Here is a 23,514-nt window from a genome sequence, read left to right as displayed (position 1 = left end):
CTGTTGCAAAATATCATTTCGGTCGAGTCCATCAATTTTGAAGAATCCAATTTTAGTATCCATATTTAATAACTAGTTACTTTATTTTCAATATATGTATATATTATATATACATGACATGTATGTATACATACATGTATATATACATATGTAACATATACATGTAACATATATATATATATATATATATATATATATATATACATACATATACATATGGATGTAAGTCACAATTATAAATTAGTATTTTTTTTATCTTAGAACACAAAGGACATTCTTAACTTAGAACATCATCCCAAAAGACATTCTTAACTTAGAACACGAGAATGATAAAAGAAACAACTAACTGATGAATCTTTTCATTAATTCAAGATAGACTCGCTATAATGATATGATATTGTCTACTTTGGACATAAGTTCTCGTAACTATTACTTTTGGTTTCTCTAAAAGGTCTCATATTAATAAAAATAATATACTTTGTAAACTCATGATCTTCCTCTTAATTAGTCAACGTGGGACTACTCTCAATAATCCTCGATTCACGATGAATTTTTCATATACACAACAAAAAAAGAATGGTATTTTCGTTAAATGGCATCCCCATATAGGGTATAATTACCCTACTACATGGGTATGCCATCCTTATTTCAATGAATGACAGTCTACTGATCGCTGTATCAACAAATTTCTTCATAACAAACTGAAAAAAACTGATGGAACAGTGAGAATGTCGATACAGAACCTCAAATGCCGTTGCCACAATGTCTTGAATAGCTGCAGATTTACTGTTTTGATGATCAAGACTTCTGATGGCTGCAACTTTTCTTTTTCCATCCACTAAGCCGAATCATTCTGATTAATGCACAACATTACATTGAAAATCTGTTGTATTCGTCCGTCGCTTTGTATCTTTTGGAAAAGATTTCTGTCACTGAAACAAGTTTAAAATTATCAGCGGGACACTTTGGAGCTTTGACGATCCAATATTACATTCAAGATCTTGCCAGGAACGAAGATTCGTTTCTTGATTGACTGCCCTGTTAAATATTTGGAGAGTTTTTCATCCTGCTCTGCTATCTGGAAAGCATCCTCCTCCGTACATGTTTCCTCAACCTGGATGGTACCCCTAGTTTTACCATTGATCTGAACTGGTAGGACAATAGTGGAGTCCTTCAGGTAAATAGGGTTGGCCTGTAATGGAGAAAAAAGTTACGAGATTCAGCAAGTATACTTTGCCACGAAGACTGATATTTCTGAATCTGATTGTTCAGTGAAGCTCCAATATGGTGTTCTAAATACCCCACCACTTCATCACCCTCCGATCAACATATTTCTTAAATACAATATGGTGTTCTAAGCTCTCTCAAGTCGTCAGCCTTAAATGCAATCACATATGACACGTTCCATCTACTGTTTGTATCATTTCCTGACGTAATTATGAAGCATTATTGCTCTCCTATCTGTAGGTGAATTATAATTCTATTCTAATTTTGCTTTATTTTGAAGTGAAAGCAAAACGAACCTATGAAATCCCGATATCTTAATTTGCTCTCAAATTGAAAGGCGATTCTTCAGGAAATAGGTAGAGTCTAGATTTCTAGATTGTAAATGGTGGTGAGGTATTTCATTTTTCCTAGTGAGAATATCATCCAATACCATGTTGAGGATTCATTGACAGTCATCCACAAGCTGACAGAGACATGGAAGCTATTTGTCTTGATGACAAAACACGGGAGTTGTTTCCCTTCTACCATTTTGAACATTATTTCTTCCAGCAGAAACAATTTAACATACCAACAAGACCAAACTGAAAGTATATAGATCCTACTTGTGAATCGTCATTTAACCCAAAACCACTAAAAAAAAACATAATGTGAAGTTTAATCCAAAGATTCACCAAGACAGGGATTTACATTATAGGTCGATATTATTCGTCACAAGGACTCAAGTGGCTAATACACCCAGTGCATACCTTCTAAATGCAATAAGGTACCAGATAATCATAAAGCCACAACCATATAGACAAAATATGCAAGTATTTAAAGGAGGGAAGAAAGATAAGAAGTCCAAACCTTGGGGAAGGGCTCGTAAGCCAACGATTCTGAATGTCCTAACCGAGACCATAGTTCCTCAGCCAAGTGAGGTGCATACGGTGATAGCAACAAAGTGAATGCTTCAACGATATACCTTGGGTATCTATCCCACTGAAAATAGGAAAATGAGAAAAGACAGAAAAGACCAACATGAATTTAATTAGCTAGTAAATGGCATCGTGCTTTTCGGAAGAAGTGACGTGGCAAATAAATAATGTAAATTGACTAAGAACATATGCTAAACCATTAGCAAGATATCAAGATTTTAATCTCTAGGTATCTCATTCTCTAATTAGAGATTTAAATAGGATCAACTAGGGAGTTCATTTTCCCCACCCCATCCCCACTGAGGCACGAGAGAGAGCGAGGAGAAAGTTTTCTCCATTGACTAAACAAGGGCGGAGAACCAATTCCCGGTTCCCCACCCCGATTATTATTATTATTTTAATATATACATTTGAACTTTTTGAGACTTAATATCTAAATTTAAACTTTTAAGAATCATAGTTGAACATTTTTAAATATGGATAATGCTTACTAAATATTATTTGTTTTTTATTAAAATGTTCAAGATTTTTCTCTTTAAATGAGACTTCATCATTAGAAATTAACTATTTAAATAGAGATTTTCCACAAAAAAAAACATGTAATTTATTGATTTTTTCCCCTAACAATAGTAAATGGGGAATGGAGACAGGGAAGCCATCTCCGCCCCTGCCCTGTGAACATCCTAGGATCAAAATGGCTTTTCAAGGATTACTTAAGTTTTGTATTAGATAATAAAGTGACATTCAAGATTAAGAAATAAATGGAAAAATAAAGATCATATCTATTGGAGGGAAGGATCCTCCAAAATGTATATAGCCTGCAAGAAAAGCTTAATAGTATTGACTGGCTGGCTTTAAGTTTCATTACTTATATATATGTACGCATGTATATGTATATGTATATGTATATGTATATGTATATATGTATGTATGAATATGTATAGATGCAAATCAGAGCCTAATAGTATCGATTGGCCGATTTTAAGTTTCATTAGTATGAAACAAATACAACGCCATGCCCTTCAACCTAAACAGCATGAAAGTCAGACAAGGACCAATTGATTAAGCAAAAAAGATAATGTGACGAAAGATAATGCACATTTTCCAACCTTATATGCCACGTTAACAAACTCCATCATAGCTGAGATTCCTGTGTTGAATCGTGTCCCTTCAACTTCTTCAGTTACCTGGAAATTGAATCATCATTTAGTGAAGGGAGATACTGTATCTGCAAAACACAACTTCAGTATGACATTTATACTATCTAATATAACCCATCAAATGGGATACTTATGTGGAATCAGAATCTATCTACCCAGCAATCCGAAGGTGAACTTTAATGATCATGATATTATAGTTTTGTTGATATTTCTTTCCATTTTTCAGATGGCAGGTAAGCTAAGCAACATTTTGAATAACACGTAGCGGAAAGAGAGCAAAACAAAGCTTAAATAATATATGACCTTCATAATGCACTTATGGAGTGAACGAAGTTGTTCAAGAGTGGGTTCCTCATCAGTTACCACAGTTCCATCATTAAATGTACCATCAGCTGAAGGTGGTCCAACAATTAGTCTCCAAGTTCTTCCCAAGAACCTATGGACACCTTCAATGCCGCTGGTATTCCATTGTTTTGAGTCTCTGGAAGAAAAATGAGACGAGAAATTACGAAAAGTAATATAAGCCCTTCTCCGACTGATCAAGAAAAGATCAGTCACATAGATTGAAATGCTAGATATTTGAATTTTAAAAGTTATAAATCAGAACTACCTAAGAGGACCCATAAACATTTCATACAAGCGAAGAGAATCCGCACCATACTCAAAAACAACATCATCAGGATTAACAACATTTCCTCTACTCTTGCTCATTTTGTGAGCGCGAGCAATCAAGCGGATATCAGGACTGTCTTTCAATACAAAATAATCTCCAGATTTCATGACCTGCATAATAAGAAATTCAGTTGAGAAAAACTGGAATTCAAACCAACAACAATACTCGATTTCTAGTAATGGATATGATTAGCTACTTTAAACCAGGAGAGACATTTATTGATCATAATCTGCAATTTAAATCGGGCATAAAAATCGATGAAAGAGATACACCAGGCATAGCGATCATAAACCTTTTCCTCAGGGATTCTTTCTTGATTATATTCACTCAAGACATCAACGGAATCTGCAGACACTAGATTACCATCTGTATCTTTTAAAGCAGTATACTGAACCTGCAGTTTAGAAAAAAAAGTACTAAATTAAAAACCTGTGAAAAAGGAAAATAATCTTGTTTGGAGAAACAATACTTACCTCCCCAAGTATGATTCCTTGGTTTATGACACATTTGAACGGTTCCTTGGTGGATACAACGCCGAGATCATAGAGAACCTGAATCAGAGAGGCTCAACCAGATGAATGGTGTAGCAGAAAATATAGGAAAGAACATCCAGAACGGAAATAGGTCAAGATTCGGCAATCATCTTGTCAAAACAAACAGTTATTTCATAATCAGGCCATTGCCAGTTTCAGGTGATATTTATCCTTCCACCACCCTCTCGTGGTTTTGCAATGCTTCATAAAACATCACAAGGGGCAGTCTAAAGCATTAGTCATACTATAAATACATTTTATCAAAAGAAGATAGTACAGAATGCCTTGAGCATTTTCACGAAGCATGGACTATTAAGGGCAACCAATTTTTTTCTGAAAGTCTAAAACCAAAAATTAAAGGTTATAGTTACATTTTGTTTTTCTTATTTAATAAGAAATAGGATTATTTACCAATAATTTATTTATTTTGTAATTTACTTTTAAAAACCCTAACCTAAATTTAAAGAATTAAAATTAACTTTGTTTCATAAACATAGTGAAAAAATATTTTCCATATTTCAGTAATAACGCTTGAAGCAGAAAGCTCATTCAACATCCTAATTTCTTGAGAGTAACTAGAACAAAATATAGCAGATAACTGTACAGTATTTTTTAATCATCATGCGTTTTATTTTCTATTTTCTGATTTAACTATTCATATATTCTCATAAGTCATTTTTTCAAGCAAAATTCGATATAGAAGTGTTGCAGTTTGAAATCACAGAAAGATTAAATATAAAAGGAGAAAAAAAGAAGAGAAAACAGCAACCATTTTAAATTAAAGTACAATAGACAAAAACTTTTTTTAAAAAAAAAAAAATCAATAAAACAATTTTAAATAAATAAAACCTTAAATGGCATCATAGTCTTCAAAAAAAAAAAAAAAAAAAAAAATCCTCAAATTTACCAATATTTCCAAGTTACCTACATTATATAGAAAACAAATCATCATAAACACTTGTTTTCAAAAATAGAAAACTAAAAGCAAAATTATTATCAAATGGAGCCAGGAATCAACTCTCCAACCTTGTGCCAGAACCTAGAATAAAGTAAATGGAGCACAGCATGCTCAGCCCCACCAACGTAGACATCAACGGGGCTCCAATACCTGCATATGCACAAATTATAAAGCACTTATCAATATACGAATTGGACTCAAATCAATTAGAAAATTAGTCAAGGAAAAAGGTATACAGAAATTCCAGGCTTATCCATACAGAGCAGCTCTTACATTTCCTTCGTTTTCCCTACAAGTTCTTTGGAATTCTTCGGATCCATAAATCTTAAGTAGTACCTAAAAAAATCAATAGGATGAAAATTTCTGATTCAAAGAAAAGATTTGCAAGTAACTTGTGCATACAAATCAGACAAAACTTAATAAAATTAATCATAATTAAAAATAAAAAAGATTTGTAAACAATAAAAGAACGAATGACGACACTGATTATACCCTACATTAACATCACTCTCATGCGTCCTTAGTCAAAATCTGCAGTTCTCTTTCTTCCAGTAAGAAAAGAACGAATAGTGAGGTTAAATTCAGTCAAGAAGAAATAATACCAGCATGAACCAGCCCACTGCGGCATAGTACTTGTTTCTCGTCTGGCAGGTTTGCCTGACAGGGAATCAGTGGCTTGAACCTGAAAGTCAATAGTTGAAAGATTATCAACTTTATAGAAGAGCAAAAATAGAGTACATATATGTACGAAATTTCCCGGACAACCATCTGCCTCTACTACAATTGGTTGTCAAGGAAACGCATATGATATTACATCCTAGGTAGGTGGATGTCTCCCCTATAGTTGACTCAATAAGTAGCCCATGGACTATATACAGACCTTGTTCCAAAAACGTGTTCACAAATATAATTTGACCATTATATGCTACACTGCCTAAAAATGTGAGTAGAGCAATGACTTTGAAGTAAACAGTCCAATCCAATACACTAACAAGGATGTGGGCTGTATACCAAGCTTCCAAGCAGTGAAGCAGACTCAAGAATATGCAATTCTATGAACTGAAATTAAAAGTAATAGTAATGTGGATGATAATAATTTTAGAAAATAGTCATAATCTTTTCAAAATATTTTCTCCAAAAAGGGTAAAATAAACAAATCCTGCATTCATGTAATATTTGTGCACTTGAAAAAACCTAAAGTATAATTTAATTAGTTAAGGCATATGCTTCAAAAAGAGATCACAAGTTCAGGTCCCCACCACCCACATGTCACTGAACTCAAAAAAATTGTGTTTGAAATTTTTGTGTGTGCACATATGAGTGGTGAAAAATCCTAAATAAGTTGCTTCTCGCTTCAAAACTAGCACAGTTTATTATGCAAATCCTGAAAGCCTACGAATCCATACAACAGAAAATAAAACAATGCAACATTAAAAAGACAATAAATTAATCAGAAGGATATAAAGAATACCCAAGAGTCAGCTTTTGCGAGTGGAGGTTCCCCTGTCCCCGTGGGTGTAAAATCATCTAATTCAGGCAATGTAAGGGGCAATTCGGTTTCAGAAAGGGGAATACTCTCACCAGTATCATCCAGAAAAAGTACAGGAATGGGTTCCCCCCAATAACGTTGTCTAGCAAAAAGCCAATCCCTCAGTTTGTAGTTCACCTGTTGTAAGTTGAAGAAGGCACTGATAAGTAATGGTGGCACCTTCAGGGCAAACCATGACCTACACAATATTTAGGAAAAGACCTTTTTCTTCCCATTCCCCGTTTTCTCAGCCCACTCAATGACTTTGGAAGCTGCTTCCTTACTTGAGAGCCCATTGATGTCAAGCCCTGATGTTGGACTCGATGAATTGGCAATAATACCTTCTCCTGAAAATGCCTTATTTGAATCACAGCTTCCATCCTCTGGCACAACAACCACCACTATAGGAATATCGTATTTTGTGGAAAATTCATGATCACGTGTATCATGAGCAGGTACAGCCATAATTGCCCCAGTTCCATAACTGTAAAATACCAGATTAAGAATGATCTGATGATAGAGAAATAAATGGTTCTGAACTAAGTAGAATTATAGAACAGTAGTTTACGAAAGCTATATTGGCACAAGCAACCACTCAAAGGAGGCCTAGATGGCCATTTGAAAGACCACTCTCCAAGAGTTCCTCTCTACCTCCCTAACTACCTCTCACCTCTCCACGCCTCCCTTTTGAAATATACGAACTCTCAAAATGAAAGATAGTATATAAGGACACCAAAATTTATTTATTAAAAAAAGAAAAGCCCAACGCAGCAAAAGGAGTTTGACCTTAGCTATAGAAAATGACTTCAATCCAAAAAAAAAAAAGACCAAGCTTATAATTACAAAAAGGCCTAGTGACAGATGCAAGGAGGCGTTAAACCTAGCCACCTCCCAAACTTCCTCACCCCATCTCTCCACCTCTTAAAAAGTTCTATTGTTCCTCTCAATCTAAATGTCCCACAAAACTACACTGAAGCTAGTCTACACAAGTTTTGATGAAGCATCCTACTAGCAACCACATAGCTTCCTCTTATGTAAGTATGAACTATTACAGGCCTAGCAAAAAATTAAGATCAACCAAATTTTAATGAAGCAGTCTACTAGACAGCCACATAATGATGCATGCTCTCATTTTATCATAAATTTCTGAACATTAAAGTTCAATATTCATGCTGAGCAAATGATAAACAACGGTAAAGAACAACAGGTATGAGGCATAAACCCATACTGACCTCCCCAAGACATAATCTGCAACCCATATTGGGATAGCTTCCCCATTAACTGGATTTCTAGCATAGCAACCAGAGAAAACCCCAGTTTTTTCCTTCTGAAGCTCAGTCCTCTCAAGGTCACTCTTCCTTGAAGCAAGTTCTTTGTATTCCTCCACCTGAGTTCAAATCTAAGCCTTCTTGCTTATTTATTCTTCTTTTTTTAATACAGTGAGAAAATGAGAGAAAGTTGGCAAGTGAACAAAGAAGTTTACCTTTTTGCTTTCTTTAGGAGATGTTATGGATGTCAGGAAGGAGTACTCCGGAGCAACAACCAAATACCTACGTAAGAAAAAAAAAAGGCATCATTAAATTTTGCTGGAAGTACAAGAACATTTTGTCATTGAAATTCATTGAACTTGGATAGAGTTAAGTATGCAATCAGTACGTTGCTCCAAAGAGGGTATCTGGTCTGGTAGTATAAACTGTAATTTTGAGATCACTATCTTTTCCATTACTGTCGAGAACACAAAAGTCAATCTCTGCCCCTTCTGATCTCCCAATCCAGTTTCTTTGCATATCTTTTATACTTTCAGGCCAGTCAAGATCATCTAGATCATCAAGAAGACGATCAGCATATGCAGTAATCTTGAGCATCCATTGCCGCATTGGCTGCTTGGCAACAAATAATGACACAGTAAAATTATAAAACCATCCAAGAGTTTTGAACTGAACAAAGAGTTTAATGACTTTGAAAATGGGTTAGTTTAAACAACATTACACGAACTATAAAATAACAATATACTTACGTGTTTATCAAAACTAAACCCAAAATAAAAAAACAACTAACCTTCCTTATAACTGGATGACCCCCACGTTCACTGACACCATCAACTACCTCTTCATTAGCCAAGACCGTGCCAAGAGCAGGGCACCAATTAACTGGTACTTCAGCCTGAATATATTGGAATTGACAATAAGATCTTTGTGTTAGTTGGAATGAGGCTGGGAAACCAAGAAGACAGATATACTCCTGACCTGGTATGCTAATCCTCTCTTCAAAAGTTGAAGAAAAATCCACTGAGTCCATTTATAATAATCTGGTTCAATTGTGGAAATTTCACGATCCCAGTCATATGAAAAACCCAATGATTTAAGCTGTAATATCAGGTAAAGTCAAAAGCACATATGTTACATGAAATTTACATAATTACGCGATCAGTCATAATATCAAACTGTAAGCAGTCGCAAACACTAACAAAGGATGAATTACCAATTCCTGATTTCTGTCAGGGTCACCATACTTTAGACAACTAAATGTCTGAACTCATTCGCTATTCTTCAGAATTAAAAGACCGCTAAAATCATAGAAAATCCCATAACGACAAGCCTAGACAGTACGAAATGAACCAAAAGAAACAAACTATTCCTCCTATTTAAATTTACAACTAGAAACTTGCACGACCCATTCTAAATATGCTGTTGATAGAGCCATTCTAATGTGCTTCAGCTTGTAGTTCAGATCATAAAAGTCAAAACCAAAAGAGGAAGAAAAAAAAAAAAGAGGAAAGAAGAAAAAGAAAGGGCAGTATTCTTAGTAATCCGAATTAAACAAATATAGCTGAAATCACGCTATAGAAAGAAAGAAAAATGGTAAAAGAGACGAGAAGGAATAAAAACACATCAGGACCTGAGAGCGAAACCGATTAATATTCCTCAAAGTAGTGATTTTGGGGTGAGTTCCTGTCTGCGGGGCAAAAAGATAGTACATGTTGATATTAAGACTGACAATAATAGCAGTTAATGCGTCGTATGCTGTAAGCTAAGTGGAAGGTGGGAGACCAAACCTCAATAGCATATTGTTCCGCAGGCAATCCAAATGCATCCCAGCCCATTGGGTGCAAAACATTGTAGCCTTGCATGCGTTTGAATCTAGCAAGAATATCTGTAGCAGTATAACCTAAAGGATGACCAACATGTAACCCTGAACCACTACAAGCAAAACAGAATAAAGTAGACATCAATTCTCGATTCTTAAGCAACATGAATTTACTGAAAACCTGTGCGTATTGGATCAATCTACGGTGAGAAAATAAAGTAGCCACTAACTCAGAATCCAACAGAGAGCAAAAAGAAACCTGGGATAAGGGAACATATCAAGCACGTAGAACTTAGGCTTAGAAGTATCAATTTCATCAGGAGTTCGGAAAGTTCGATTTTCCTCCCAATAACGCTGCCATTTGGTCTCTATTTCATGGAAGGGGTAAGCCCTCCTCACCTCTTGCTGCTTCTGCTCCTCAACCTCGTTAACTTCACCCGTCAAGGAACTTCTGATTCTACCATGTGTAACACGAATGCCACAGCTCAAGCTGCTACCATATAAACAACGACCAAGAGAAGACTTTCTTCTAAAAGCTGCAGTGGACAATTTCCTGGACAACCTGACTGATGGGGTTGAAAAAGAAAGCAATCGAAATGGACTAACGGAAGAAGCTTCGAATTGGCCATGTACAGAAGAATACAATGCCTGCACGTTCATTTCGCATGTGGAGAAGCAGAAGAAGAAAATGGATACCGCAGAGAACAACGGCAGAAGATTGAGCGGGCAGGAAGATAGAGATGATAGGATTTGGTACATTTCGCGGTTAAATTGTCGTTCAATAACTTCAGTTCGCTGGATTTCGATTTTGGGCCGAATCAATTGGGCCTGATTGGTCCTTACTGGGCTAATTTCAGTAATGGCCTGATATTTTTACTGCTTTGGGTTGGGCCAACATGTTTCCACACAAATATTTGAGGCATCAATTTTATGAAATATATATAAATATAAAATAATAAAATATGTTTAAATAAATTGGTGACCGTTTTTTTTTTTTTTTTTTCGTTTTAAAATAAGTTTAAATTTTTTTTATTGAAAATGTTGTCAAATTTAAGAACATGAAAAAACATCCGATACGTACAAATTTAAAACTAAATTAGTGACAACTGAAACGGGGACAAATTCCTAGCCAATTTGATGCAGAAATGCATGATCTTGATTCAGATGCTTTTCCTGATTTCCTTTGGCTTAAGCTTATCAGCATGGGAATGAAGATCTTGTTCTAATGAGCTGCATCCCACTGTGAAAAACAGTCGTAAGTGGTAGGCAAGTCATTTGATTCAAAGTTCAAGTAAGAAAACTTGTCTATTTCTAAGCCATTTTCCTAACAGCATCATGGTCAGTTGCTTGCTGCTACCTACTAAGATTTCATTGTTTTAAGATGGTTAGTGAATCCAACACGAGACTAACAAGGGAATAGGTGATGGAGACAAGTCCATCGACACCGACACCGACACCGACATGCGATAACCTTAGTCTCAGAATAACTGTTATATAAAAGAAATCAGTAACATGATTTTCTAAAGAGGAAAAAAAGATCTGCAAGATGTGATAACCTTAGTCCCAGAAAAATCTGCCAGTAAGAATGGCTTTTTTTGTTATTTTGGAGCACCACAAACTACAGCTTCAAAACTAACTATCCGATGCCTTCAAGTGCTAATCAGCAGAAGAGAAGTTTCAAACTCAACGGAAACACCATACAGGTTTTCACCCCTTCGTGCAAAGGGGGGAAATATCAATAAAGGTTATTGCTGATCTGAGCTGAGCATATAATTCAGGTCAAATGCACTGCCGCTTCAGCGGTTGATTGGAGTGTGCATCCGGGTAACAATTCTTTCTACAGCATCACGAGACATGACAAGAGTATCATGTAGAAGAATGCTGTACACATTCAAACCCTACAGAATAAAATTAGGAAATAAGTCGGGAATCAAAACAGTAATATAGTACAAAAACAAGAAGATCATCTGGACATTCATGAAAATTAGTAATATAGTACAAAAACAAAACGGTTTCTGCTTGATAAATTTTAACACCAAGTAAAAGTTCAAAAAATCATATGGAAATGTATTGAGGCGTTTTAGAATTTTAAGGATCTCTCAAATTTTGATTTGATAAGAGAGAAGTGGCACGGAGATTTTTCAAAGCTGACTAATAAAAGGTATAGTTATGTTCTAGGACCAGGGGCTTTTATAAGCAACTAAAACGCAAATTCATTTATTATGAAGCTAACAAAAAAAGGGAAGCCATCAAGAAGACTCACTATAGAAGGCAAAACATTGACGTAATGAAGGTTTTGTGTGGCCAACTTCAGTTTCTCATCGATGGGGCCACCATCAACGAGAAGAACTTTTTTAGTATTCTCCATTTCATTGACATAGTTCACCATATACTTTGTCTTATGTGTAGCGACGTCCAGATTATCAAATATCAGAAGCTGCGAGTCACAAAATTTCCGAAGTGAGGTTTCATAAACATATGGAAAGAAAATATCGTGTGTTAGAACATGCATGTGAGCCAAAGCATGGTAGAAAATAATCCATGTGCTAAAATGATAGCAAGAGAGAAAGGCCTGCCTTTCCTTCTGCAGCACGAGCTGTAAGAGCTATCTTCAAACCCAAACGACGAACTTTCTTATTAAGCTTGAAAGCATGACTTCGCGGTTTAGGACCATGCATAACTGCACCACCTCTGAACTATAATCATCATCCAGTTCATTAGCAACTACTGTAATCTTTTGCACTGTGAACATCATAATTCATAGTAAAATCATAGCTACCTGGGGACCACGCAGTGTTCCATGCCTTGCTCTACCAGTACCTTTTTGTCGCCATGGCTTTCTCCCGGTGCCACTAACCTCACTAATTGTTTTTGTTGAATGTGTTCCCTGTCATCACTCGAGATGCTTAGCTACTAAAATCACTTCTATAAACTTACACACAACTTGCATTTTGCAGATTAACTACCTTCTAAACGTATATTGACACTTAATATAATAGATTAACTACCTTCTACACGTTAAGAATACCAATATAATTAGGCAAACTAATTAGGCAAACAATTTTTTCATGTTTCAAAATACCGCTTCTTCCAATGCAGGACCTGTATTTAATGAAGTTGCCAATGGCTGTCTCCATTGTAATTTAAATACAAATTAAAATGCAATATCAAAAGTCACTATGTCGCTAATCCTCATAATATTACACTCTGGTATAAATAATTATGGAAATGTTTATATTTATCAAATGAATTAAAAAGCACAAATACACATGTACAAGGAAAAATAAATCCCCTAATAGACACTGTTTGCATTCAATCAATCAACTAGTCTCAAGCTCTATTGCATGAAGAGGAAACAACCAATACCTGCTGTCTCTTTGCAAGCTGCCATCTAACAACCCGATGAATGATGTCCTTCCTGATAGGGACGTCAAAAACATCTCCAGCCAAGACCATGAACCCCTTGTCTTCATTTTGAAAGTTTGTCACAGGAATCATCAGGTCCTGAAGAAGCCCTAATGATTCAACATAACATATTAACCACAAAAGAGATTGATATACCAATTCTTTCGCCATAATAAAGTACATCTACAATCTTATGAAGAGTAAAAAATGAGGAAAAATATTGCTACCTATCTTGCGCTCTTCTGATACAACCGGTTTAGCGTTGCTTGATTCGGGAGTCAAAATAGAGGTGGAAAGCCCTTTGGAGACAAGAAAGGTTCCAGCCTGTTTCATATACAATGGTTAGACAAAAACAAATTTAGGGACATGTAATGAAAAAAAAGGTGTGCATAAGACATTAAGATGTGATTTCAATCCACATTCTACAAACTTCAATATCATGTCCTTGAGTAAAAGATAGTACCTTCAACAGGGTAGAACAGCCGGCAAACATAGAGCTACTCCTCCCTTTAACGTGACCATAAATTTCTACTCAAACACATGTTAACAATCATTGAATTAGACAAAAAAAAACATTAAAGCGTAGAAAAAAAAAATGCAGGCAAGTAAAAATTTTGAAATAAGGAGGAAATGAGAATGCATTACCACGGGAATTATAAAACGACTGACTCATGGTACACGAAGAATTACATTGCCCAAATGTTGATAGGGAACCCAAAGAGCGCAACAGCCTTCTCGACACTGAGATTGCCATATTAACGGCGGACCACTAAAAGAGTCGGCGTAGTGGTATTGTAATAATCAGACAGCTACCTAGACATCTACAAGATTGAAATCTTAGCAATATGCCTCAATCTAAGTCTACAAAAAAAGTCGTATCGTAAGTAACTAACATAAAGATCACAAAACCCTGAATGGAAGCCATGAAGTATTTGGATGCGCAAAAACTAAAGAGATCAGTAAAACAAAACGTTCTCATTTAGACTAGTTGAAAATCGGTTGAAGAAGAAATCAACAAAACAAAACGTATTGAATTTCTGAAAAACGACCGAGGGAGGCGAAATCTCACCAACGGCGCCGGTTAGGGGCTGAAACGAACCACTGTGTTTCTGATAGAGAAAAAAACAGAGATAACTCTGATTTCTCGGAGGCGAGAGAGCGTATGAGGGCGGCAGAGATTCCTTCAGACGATTCGGCTGCAGCACTGAGAGTGCAGCAGGCGGGCTGATACGGTGTCGGGCAGGAGCGGCGGTGCTGGGTGCAATGGAAGCGCAAATCTTTGCGAGGGAGACGAGGAACACAAACAAAAGCGGAAACCGAAGGCGGCATTAACGGGCCGAAACTTTGGGCCGCATCCATTCTCCACGAATCCAAACTTCAAGTTTGGGCTCTTCTTCGTTGTACCAAGGTAACCTTTTTTTACTTCTTTTTTATTATTAAAAAAAAAAAAACAATTGTAGTCATTTATTGATAGACCAATTGTACGTTCACATTTTTTCAATCTTTCGGTCACTTTATTTGATTATTAATCTTTTTAACTAATGTTTTTTTTAGTTGAAAAGTTATAATTATACTTTTAATTAATTACATCAATATCTTATCCAATAATTCATAACTTAATTCGCAAGTCAGTTCAACTCGAACATTTTCGAGATACCCCAAATAACCAACAAATGGCAAAGTGACATATATATATATATATATATATAATATATGTTCTGTCAAACAAATTGAAACATCCATCATACATCCATACAGGCGATCGCCATCAACACCATCATCATATACATATACATGACATTATATTAAAAGGAAATTTAATAATTAGAGAAGAGTGGGAGAGATATCAAATGGGAAAGGATTCCCCAAGACGGAGTCCATGTAATACTGTGGATGATGATGAGCAGCATCCATCACCACAAATTGCATATCTTCAGATGGCTTCCAGTGTCTTTTTCTCTGGTTGATGAACCAGTTGTTGATTTGCTTTTGATCTAACCCAGTTGATTCTGCTAAAGCTACCTTCTGTGATTCCTGTCACAAAGAACATTCCAATCCCATTGGTGAATCTATATAATCTATAATCTATAGTGTATGTTATCAAAACAAGAACATACGGATGGATAAGGCCATTTGTAATGTCTGCTCCACCAATCCAGGAGCTGTTGCCTGGCCTCCTTTGGTAGCTTCCCTTTCTTCCTTTTCTTCATGAATTCTTGCTTCAGACTGCCTAAGTATCTGCTGTATTTTCGGAGGAGTTGACCTTTCAGTTCATGGTCTTCTGCCCAGGGGTCAATTGACTGCCCATTCATATCAACTTCCTCTTCAGATGATCCGTTCCTATCAAATGCCTCACCGCAACCTAAGTGGCGTGTGCAAATATATGTGTCAGCGAACAACAAAACATTACAACATCGAGCCACACATTATAACAACTTCACAACATAAAAATGAATCAAGTAATTATAGTTCTGGCTGATTGCATGGATCAGTGAGCGGATTGTTGGAAGGGAGTCCCACATTCACTAATTAAGAGGACGATCATGGATTTATAAGTAAAAAATACATTTCCATTTGTAATGGGCCTTTTTGAGAAAGTAAAAGCAAAGGCACGAGAGTTAATGCTCAAAGTGGACAATATCATACCATTGTTCAACTATTTGGCAGAGGGAATGAGAATCTAACACACAAAAAAAATAGTAGAAGACAAAAAAAAAAGGATCATGTATTTCCAAAGCAACTTAGTGATTCATGTTCATCCATGTGAACTCAAAAACCAATGATAGGATAAATTGTTCGATGAGACCGCTACAATGTGACAAACAGTTTATCATCATCATAGTAGGTAGAAATAGAATTACTGCATGCAAATTATTGAAATCATACTCAACGATCATTAAGAGACAGATACTTAGATATTTAAATCGATACAAAAACAAGAGAGGTTAAATGTTTCATTCAAAACTCGAACATCTCGATTCGATTCTCACTTCAATAATCAAAACAATACTTAGAGCATCCCATTTGAAGGAAGAAAAAGATGAACTAAATGGAAATGTATCGAAGATATGGGGTATAAAAGACGATGAATTCATAAGTTTCATCTCAAAAGGAAAAGAAACTTCCCAATGGCATATATTAGAAGATCTCAACCAACCTTACACACATAGATTCATGCATTTCTACAAACTTCATTTCTTTTTGGTTGAAAATATTGAATTCCCTTTGAAACGTGTTCTAATTAATTTAGTTTCCAAAATCATTTGTGTGAAATTTCATATCGATTGGAGAGAAAAACGAAACATTTCTCATAAAAGTGTCGAAACCTCCCATTTTAAAACCAAGCCCAAAAAGAAAAATCCAAAACAGACAATATCCGTTAACAGTAGACTTATATCGTCAGTTTTTAGCTTGACAATAGATTTCGTGTTCTTGTCGGGATCTATTGTCGACATGCCACGTCCAGATCAAAAGGGGTAATTTGGGTTGAACTGTGTCATGAAGCCATCATGATAGACGAGGTTTAGATATAAACCCTAAGAACAATATATCTTTAAACTAGAGACTATGCAAATCAAAGGATTCATGAATGCCCTAGCCACAAAGAAAGTGCACAAAAATAATAAAAAATTATAATGAAATAAAGCACAAAAATTGGGCAAATGGAAAAAAGATAATAATAAATAAAATAAGGGGTAATTGTTAGTAAGAAATCACCAGCATCGGAGGAGGAGGAGATAGAGAGAGCTTTGAATTGGCACTCAATTCGTTGAAGAAAAAGCATGGCATCCCTAAAGGGTTTAGAAAGTTCGTGTTCATATTTGGTGAGCATCTCACAGTAAGCCTCCATGAACTGATCAAGCCCCGGATCTTGTCCAATACAAGACGTACCACTCATTGTGGCTGCAGATGCACACGCTTGTTCAAGCCTCGCCACCACTTCCGGCGGCGCCCCCACCTGCCAAAAAGCTTCAGATCTCAGCCTACTCTCCCGGGTCCTAAATAGAATAACATCTAGCATTATTATTACCTTCCGGCAATTGACATAGGCAACAAGCAGGCGGTGGTAGTGGGGATGACCCATGATTTTGGCCTTCAATTCACATGAAGAATTACCATTACTACCCTCGTTGATGTTGTTGTTGGTTTCATCCAAGAAGTAAGAAATTGAATTAGAAGTGTTATTGTTGGTGTAATTAGGCGGCGGAGGAGGAGGAGGAGGAGGAGGAGGAAGAAACGAGCTACATGCATCTCCCTGATGGTGGTGTTGTTGTTGATGAGAGGTGGACATCAAGGGCATCATCATCATCATAGAACCAAACGCATTATGACTGTTTTGATCAACAAAATTCATCATACCTCCACCTGAAGAACTCCCACTTGGACCATCCATTGATAACAACAACAACAACAACAACGAACAAAAATCCGTGCGTCTCTCTCCTAAAAAACCCACTTTTGTGTTTAGACTCCCGGGATTTTAGCTTCAAAAAGTTCAGGCTTTTGGGTTCTTTTAAGAAAGATCTGAGTTGTTGATGAATGAAACTGGAAAAGCCTGGCGTTGGAGGTATTGGTTTAAATGAATGAAACAGATTAAAGTCCCCACCTTTAGTGTTTTTTCCTCTTCTTCTTCGGTGGGTAGCGTTTAATTTCAAGTTTTTGAGAGAGCGAAGGAGATGGGTTAAGAGGATAGTGGCAAAGTTTTGATTTTTTTTTTTGTTGGGTTTTTTTTTTTTTTTACCTTCCCGATGAAAACTCTCGTCGTCCTCTTTTGTCGTTGCAGTGGCACTGATGAGGCACTGCCATTACTGCCAAAAAGAATGAGAGAGAGAGAGAGAGGGAAACGACGGAATCGAGGAGAGAGCAGTGCAGGGCAGGGCAGGGCAGGGCAGGGCGGAGAGATGGAAAGCCAAGGCAGCGATGGGGGGATGGAGAGAGTGAGAAAGGGGAGGGAAAATAAAGGTGGTAATAAAGTAAGTGGGACACTCCGAATGTCGCTTCTTATCTTTCACTCTACTTAGCCATACCTCCTAATCTCTCTCTGGAACAGTGCCCATTAAATGTTCTAACCTTTTGTTCCCTTTTTTTCTTTTTTTATTTATGGTTTCTATTTTACAAATCCAATTATCTTAATTTTAGATGAGAAAGAATTTCCCATTAAATCTTAATTTTAGATGAGAAAGAATTTCCCATTAAATGATTATAGCCTTTTTTTTTTTTTTCTTTTTTTCTTTTATACCAAGTATCAATACAATTTCGTATTTTTTTGGTTACTATATTGTACTGAGCATAATCTCTACTGGCTTTGCTTTGGGCTCCCCAAAAAGCCTCATACCAATAGAGTAAGTATTCCTCACTTATAAACCCATGATCATTCCCTAAATTAGCCGATGTGAGACTTCCATCATCCAACACTTCTCCTCGAACAAAGTGCGTCTCCCTTTAATCGTGGCTCGACTCCTTTAGGGAAGTCTCACCTCGGCTAATTTAGGAAATGATGATGGGTTTATAAGTGAGGAATACTAACTCCATGGTATGAGGCCTTTTGGGGAAGACCAAAGCAAAGCCATGAGAGCTTAGGCTCAAAATGGGACAATATCATATCATTGTGGAGAGTCGTGTTCGTCTAACAATTAGAACAAAAAAGAAATCGTGGTCGGGAAGGTTATAGTAGCAAAAACTCTTGTTATCCTTTTCCTTCTTCTTGTTGCTGTATATCTCGTTTATACACATCTTCTCTTTGTTTCTCGAGCCTATAGTGGTTATCGGCAGAATTCGAAAATGTCAAATTTTTTATGATTCCAATCATACATGATTGAGTTGCGAAAACTTCTGGATATGTATCCCACACCTGTACTGAATTCCTCCTGATTAAATACACTTTCTAGTTGCTCTAGAACAATTAAGAGATTCTGGAGAAGAAATATGGGTTCCGCTTCTTGTGGCAACATGCCCATAAACTTTATATTGGTTTACATTATAACTAATTTAATAATGGTGTAATTTTCTGTTTAATCAACCAAGACTTTTCATTCCTGATTTTGTAACATTATGTTAAACTCTTTTCTTTATTTATTAACAATTTTAAAATTAACAGATAATGAATCACCTAAATTAAATTTATTCTTCCAATTCTATTATTTCACGGTCAAATCTTACTGCTCCATGAAATGACGTAAATACAGATATTTGAAATTTCTAATAAAAATCATTTTAAGTGTATCCCTTCCAATTTCAATTTAATTAGGATATTAACACAAAATTCGAGATAAATATTATAATTAATTTTAGATAAATAATAATTTTATCAATAGATTAAAATACAATATCTCGAAGATTAGTGGGAGTGAGCCCCACATTGATTAATTTAGTAGAAGGTAATGGTTTTATAAGTGAGGAATACTATTCATTGGTGTGCTGCTTTTTGTGAAGCCCAAAACAAAGTCATAAGAGCTTATGTATGGACAATATCATACTATTGACATCTCGAACGTGAGGCTTAAAATTTTGAGATGATTGATAATTTAGCGAGACAATCCAACTACTCGTAAATTAAAAAAAAAATGATTAAAAGGGAACTCATCAAAATTGGAAAGCAATCTCAAAGGTACAAATAAATTGTCAAAATTATTACCACCTTAAAGTTAAAGGCTTGGCTTGAGATCAATCAAAGTGTGCTAGTGTTATGATTGTGAAATTTAACCCTCCGGCATTGATATATATATATAATGTGTACCAACAAGCAAACATAGGATGAATCGAATAAAACATATTCCTCCTCTCACGCACATATGTATATATTTGACACAAAACTACTCAACATCTCATGTTTGTTCGAGCTCCTAACTCCAACTATCATCATGTCTACTCATTTCCGCTTCATTGTCTCCTTTCAAATTTTCATTTTAACGAGCTTCGTGTCGATCATTCATTGCTTTATCAATAAAAAAAAAGAGATAAAAATATCTTCTTTTTAATGTGACGGGCGTTATTCTTCATTCTTAAGATAACTTCTCATCTTACAAACAACGTCGTAACTTACCTGATATAAACTATTTTAAACGCGTGATGAGCATTTAAGTTAGATAAAATGTCATAATTCACCGACGTCATTCAATTGTCACTAATGATTCTATGCATATACACGACTCATCTAACGATCCATTGACAGCTTGATTGGCATCGCGATTCCTTTCCAAGATAACTTTTCATCTCACGAACGACAATATTTCTATGGTAGTTGAAATTTTCAACTCTATGCATAGAAGCTTGTATGTTAGTCACGCTTTCGAAAGTTTCTCGAAAGCGTTGGGTGCAAAACACTCTATGTATCGACTCTTTTATATTTCATTAACTATTCATCATCCTCGACACATGTCAAATCATCGTATATTATAGTTTAGTTAACAATGTTTATAGGAGTTAATTATAATTTAGAATAATTTGGTTAGTATAAACATATAAAAAGGGTAATAATTCTTGTAAACAATGAAAGGTTTACACAAAATTAGTGAAGGAAATGAATAAAGTAAGGGAATTTGTAAGAAGAGAGGAAGAACAATCAGCTCCCAGTTTTGAAATTGGTTTCTACGAGGGAGACAGAGATAGTTGGGAGAATAATATACGTAAGCAAAAGAAGTACAATGAAAAAATGTGCCCTACAAACCTAAATAAATAAATAAATAAATAAGAAATGATTCAGCGTCAGTCCCTTTTTGTCTTTCATCGTCAATCTCCAATCTTATCTCCTACAAAGTAGACACCAAATACAAGAAATTGGAATTAGGGTTTTTTAGGGTTTAGGGATAGAATTTGGGAATTAGGGTTTTTTAGGGTTTAGGGATAGAATTTGGGAATTAGGGTTTTTTAGGGTTTTTAGGGATGGAAGTTGGGAATTAGGGTTTTTAGGGTTTAGGGTTTAGCGATGGAATTAGGGTTATTTGGGGTTTAGGGTTTTGGGAGAGAAATTATATATAGTAAGCGAATCCGTCGCAAAAAATGTGGAGCAGAGGGAAAGGGGTTTTTAGGGTTTAGGGAAAAGTGGGTTGGAACCCTACATTAGGGTTCTTTTTTATTCTTTTTTTGCTTTGGGTTGGTGATGCACTTTTAAGTCATTTCCATGTACAAGCCCATGATTCGTCTTGCAGACGGCGTGGTATGCGCTCTTAACTCTTCCAATCAATGCCACTACCGCCACCATCGCCAACCCCAAACAAAACAAGAACACAATCACTATTTACACACCAAATGCTACATGGTTCTCTCGGCTTCTCCCTCAGAAAGATGAAAGATTTGTTGTAAACAACTGATATCTCCACGACAGCTTAATCCGACTACTACGAGAGTGTACACAGGTTGGGTTTTGATTGATCGGATTTATTGGATGAAAGTCACACATCGACTAATTTAGGGAATGATCATGGGTTTATAATCAAGGAATACTTTCTCTGTTGGGGTGATGCATTACGGGAAAACCCAAAGCAAAACAATGAGTACTTATGCTCAAAGTGGACAATATCATACCATTATGGAGAGTCCTGTTCGTCTAACAGGTTCTTAAAAAATCTCGATTCATAAAATGAATCAAAATTTTTTAAGTCTTAAGAAAATTTAACCCGACTCAACTAAAAAAATATTTCATTTAATTTATTGGTTTCTTTTTTCAAGTTGGAGATATTTGATACAAAACACTTTGTGTTTTAGCACCTAGTATAACGGCCTTTAACGCACGTTTGTTTTAGATACAAAATGTTACGGGTTCAAATTCTATCATTCATTCCTACCTATTACTTGTCTTCTAAACAATAATGAGGAATCAATTAGATCACATTCGTGTGACCATTGTAAGATATAAACTTTGGATTATTTTTTTGGTCAACCATCTCAAGTAAAATAGATTTCCACATCTCTCATCCCATCATAAAAAAATAGTGACACATATATATACAAACATATGTACATAATCTTTAATATGTTTTCAAATAAAGTACAAATATATATATTTTTTGAATAAAAATAGAACAGTGAAAAGTTAAAAATTAAAGATAATAATAATAAAAAAAAGAGTTTTAGGTATATAGGGACAAATAACTAATATTCAGAAAATATGTCTTACTTTAATTTGTTTCAACTTTTGGGTACAAATGGTTTAGTGAATATTTAAAGTTAGATTTGAGTGCACACTAACCTACCCTTAAACCAGATATTATTTGTTTATTATTATTAATTTTTAAGGAAATGCAAGCCCCAATTTTTGGTCAATTATTAATTCTTTATATTCCACCCATTTCTATTAACCATACACTTTTTCTAATACAAAAATGGTGCCATTTTGCCAAATGAATTGAAAGTTAAATCTCTTGAATTATTATTTATTTTTTAGTTCAATGATAAATATTGTCTTATCTATTGATTTATGTTCGAATTATTGGCTCATAAAAGATTCTTAAAATAATTTTTCATCCGTGGATTTCTCCTTACTCTTTAGTTTTTGAGTTAATACGTCTTAGTACATTCATTAACATAATGCACCAAATAAAAGATATTTGTTTGTTGTCACGCAACTAATATCGCGATAGTACAAACTATAGTAAACTTTGATTCTCGCATTTTGGAAAACAATAGAATACCATAAGTAGAAGAAGATGATGGTTTAATAATTGAATGAAGACTTGAGAGTTGAGGCATTTGAAGGGCGACAGGTTTGGGGGGAAAAGGAACAAACCAAATGAAAAGAGTTGGGCTTCTCTGTGTGCACCACAAAAAAGGCAAAGCCCCACGTCTCATCATCTTCCATTAACACAAAAATCATCTTCATCTTATTAATGAATGTTATCACTTGAGAACTGGATGCATGTTTGGTTTTTCTCCATGATTAGACTCCCTCCCTCTGTGTTTCCATATGGTGTTGGCGTTGGTGTTTCTTACGGTGAATCAAAAGGGTGGAGGAAAAGGAAATGAATAAATCAGAAATTATTAGGGGATATTTTGGAGGGGGTATATTGATTGCTGAAGTGAGTGGCAAGCACA

The 23,514-nt window shown here is 35.5% G+C and overlaps 3 protein-coding genes across 5 annotated transcripts; all 3 read right to left on the bottom strand.

Annotated features, from left to right (window-relative positions):
- Positions 1-539: 539 nt before the first annotated feature.
- EMB2369 (tRNA synthetase class I (I, L, M and V) family protein) lies at positions 540-10,836 on the bottom strand. Its single transcript, XM_023688506.2, has 20 exons — positions 10,340-10,836; positions 10,049-10,193; positions 9,892-9,948; positions 9,240-9,359; positions 9,052-9,156; positions 8,650-8,873; positions 8,477-8,543; positions 8,226-8,380; positions 7,216-7,477; positions 6,937-7,131; positions 6,068-6,147; positions 5,739-5,801; positions 5,534-5,615; positions 4,448-4,525; positions 4,267-4,368; positions 3,912-4,084; positions 3,605-3,782; positions 3,251-3,328; positions 2,074-2,205; positions 540-1,192 (listed from the first exon to the last, which is right to left on the bottom strand). Exons 1-20 carry the CDS (start codon positions 10,738-10,740, stop codon positions 953-955), a joined length of 2,937 nt encoding a protein of 978 aa, XP_023544274.2. The 5' UTR covers positions 10,741-10,836; the 3' UTR covers positions 540-952.
- Positions 10,837-11,542: 706 nt separating this feature from the next.
- On the bottom strand, positions 11,543-14,777 carry LOC111804568 (Ribosomal protein L4/L1 family). 3 transcript variants are annotated; one of them, XM_023689423.2, is made up of 9 exons: positions 14,555-14,777; positions 14,131-14,346; positions 13,949-14,013; positions 13,713-13,809; positions 13,447-13,595; positions 12,860-12,967; positions 12,657-12,776; positions 12,344-12,517; positions 11,543-11,978 (listed from the first exon to the last, which is right to left on the bottom strand). In XM_023689423.2, exons 2-9 carry the CDS (start codon positions 14,237-14,239, stop codon positions 11,877-11,879), a joined length of 924 nt encoding a protein of 307 aa, XP_023545191.1. In that variant the 5' UTR covers positions 14,240-14,346; positions 14,555-14,777; the 3' UTR covers positions 11,543-11,876. The 3 variants fall into 3 exon arrangements, with proteins under 3 accessions (XP_023545191.1, XP_023545190.1, XP_023545192.1); XM_023689422.2 differs by having other exon boundaries at positions 14,131-14,306; XM_023689424.2 differs by having other exon boundaries at positions 14,131-14,298.
- A 396-nt stretch (positions 14,778-15,173) lies between these two features.
- Positions 15,174-18,342, bottom strand: LOC111804345 (homeobox protein SHOOT MERISTEMLESS). The gene is made up of 4 exons (XM_023689108.2): positions 17,516-18,342; positions 17,203-17,443; positions 15,603-15,847; positions 15,174-15,519 (listed from the first exon to the last, which is right to left on the bottom strand). Exons 1-4 carry the CDS (start codon positions 17,876-17,878, stop codon positions 15,310-15,312), a joined length of 1,059 nt encoding a protein of 352 aa, XP_023544876.2. The 5' UTR covers positions 17,879-18,342; the 3' UTR covers positions 15,174-15,309.
- Positions 18,343-23,514: the final 5,172 nt, after the last annotated feature.

The sequence above is a fragment of the Cucurbita pepo genome, chromosome 10 (genome assembly GCF_057944985.1).
Source record: "Cucurbita pepo subsp. pepo isolate OVF chromosome 10, ASM5794498v1, whole genome shotgun sequence".
Classification (NCBI taxonomy): Eukaryota; Viridiplantae; Streptophyta; class Magnoliopsida; order Cucurbitales; family Cucurbitaceae; genus Cucurbita; species Cucurbita pepo.
Note: the sequence above shows the minus strand (reverse complement) of the source record. Positions and strands in the feature narration are given on the sequence as shown.

Excerpts from the sequence above, each read along its gene's own strand:
- EMB2369 (XM_023688506.2), bottom strand. The coding sequence starts at position 10,740 with ATGAACGTGCAGGCATTGTATTCTTCTGTACATGGCCAATTCGAAGCT. Across the intron at positions 4,526-5,533 it reads ATTCTAGGTTCTGGCACAAG|GTTCTCTATGATCTCGGCGT; the intron begins GTTGGAGAGTTG and ends TCTCTGATTCAG. Across the intron at positions 3,329-3,604 it reads TCCATAAGTGCATTATGAAG|GTAACTGAAGAAGTTGAAGG; the intron begins GTCATATATTAT and ends TTCAATTTCCAG.
- LOC111804568 (XM_023689423.2), bottom strand. The coding sequence starts at position 14,239 with ATGGCAATCTCAGTGTCGAGAAGGCTGTTGCGCTCTTTGGGTTCCCTA. Across the intron at positions 12,518-12,656 it reads CTCGTGCTGCAGAAGGAAAG|CTTCTGATATTTGATAATCT; the intron begins GCAGGCCTTTCT and ends TGTGACTCGCAG. Across the intron at positions 11,979-12,343 it reads TCAATGTTTTGCCTTCTATA|GGTTTGAATGTGTACAGCAT; the intron begins GTGAGTCTTCTT and ends TTTATTCTGTAG.
- LOC111804345 (XM_023689108.2), bottom strand. The coding sequence starts at position 17,878 with ATGGATGGTCCAAGTGGGAGTTCTTCAGGTGGAGGTATGATGAATTTT. Across the intron at positions 17,444-17,515 it reads CCTATGTCAATTGCCGGAAG|GTGGGGGCGCCGCCGGAAGT; the intron begins GTAATAATAATG and ends GCTTTTTGGCAG. Across the intron at positions 15,520-15,602 it reads ACAAATGGCCTTATCCATCC|GAATCACAGAAGGTAGCTTT; the intron begins GTATGTTCTTGT and ends TCTTTGTGACAG.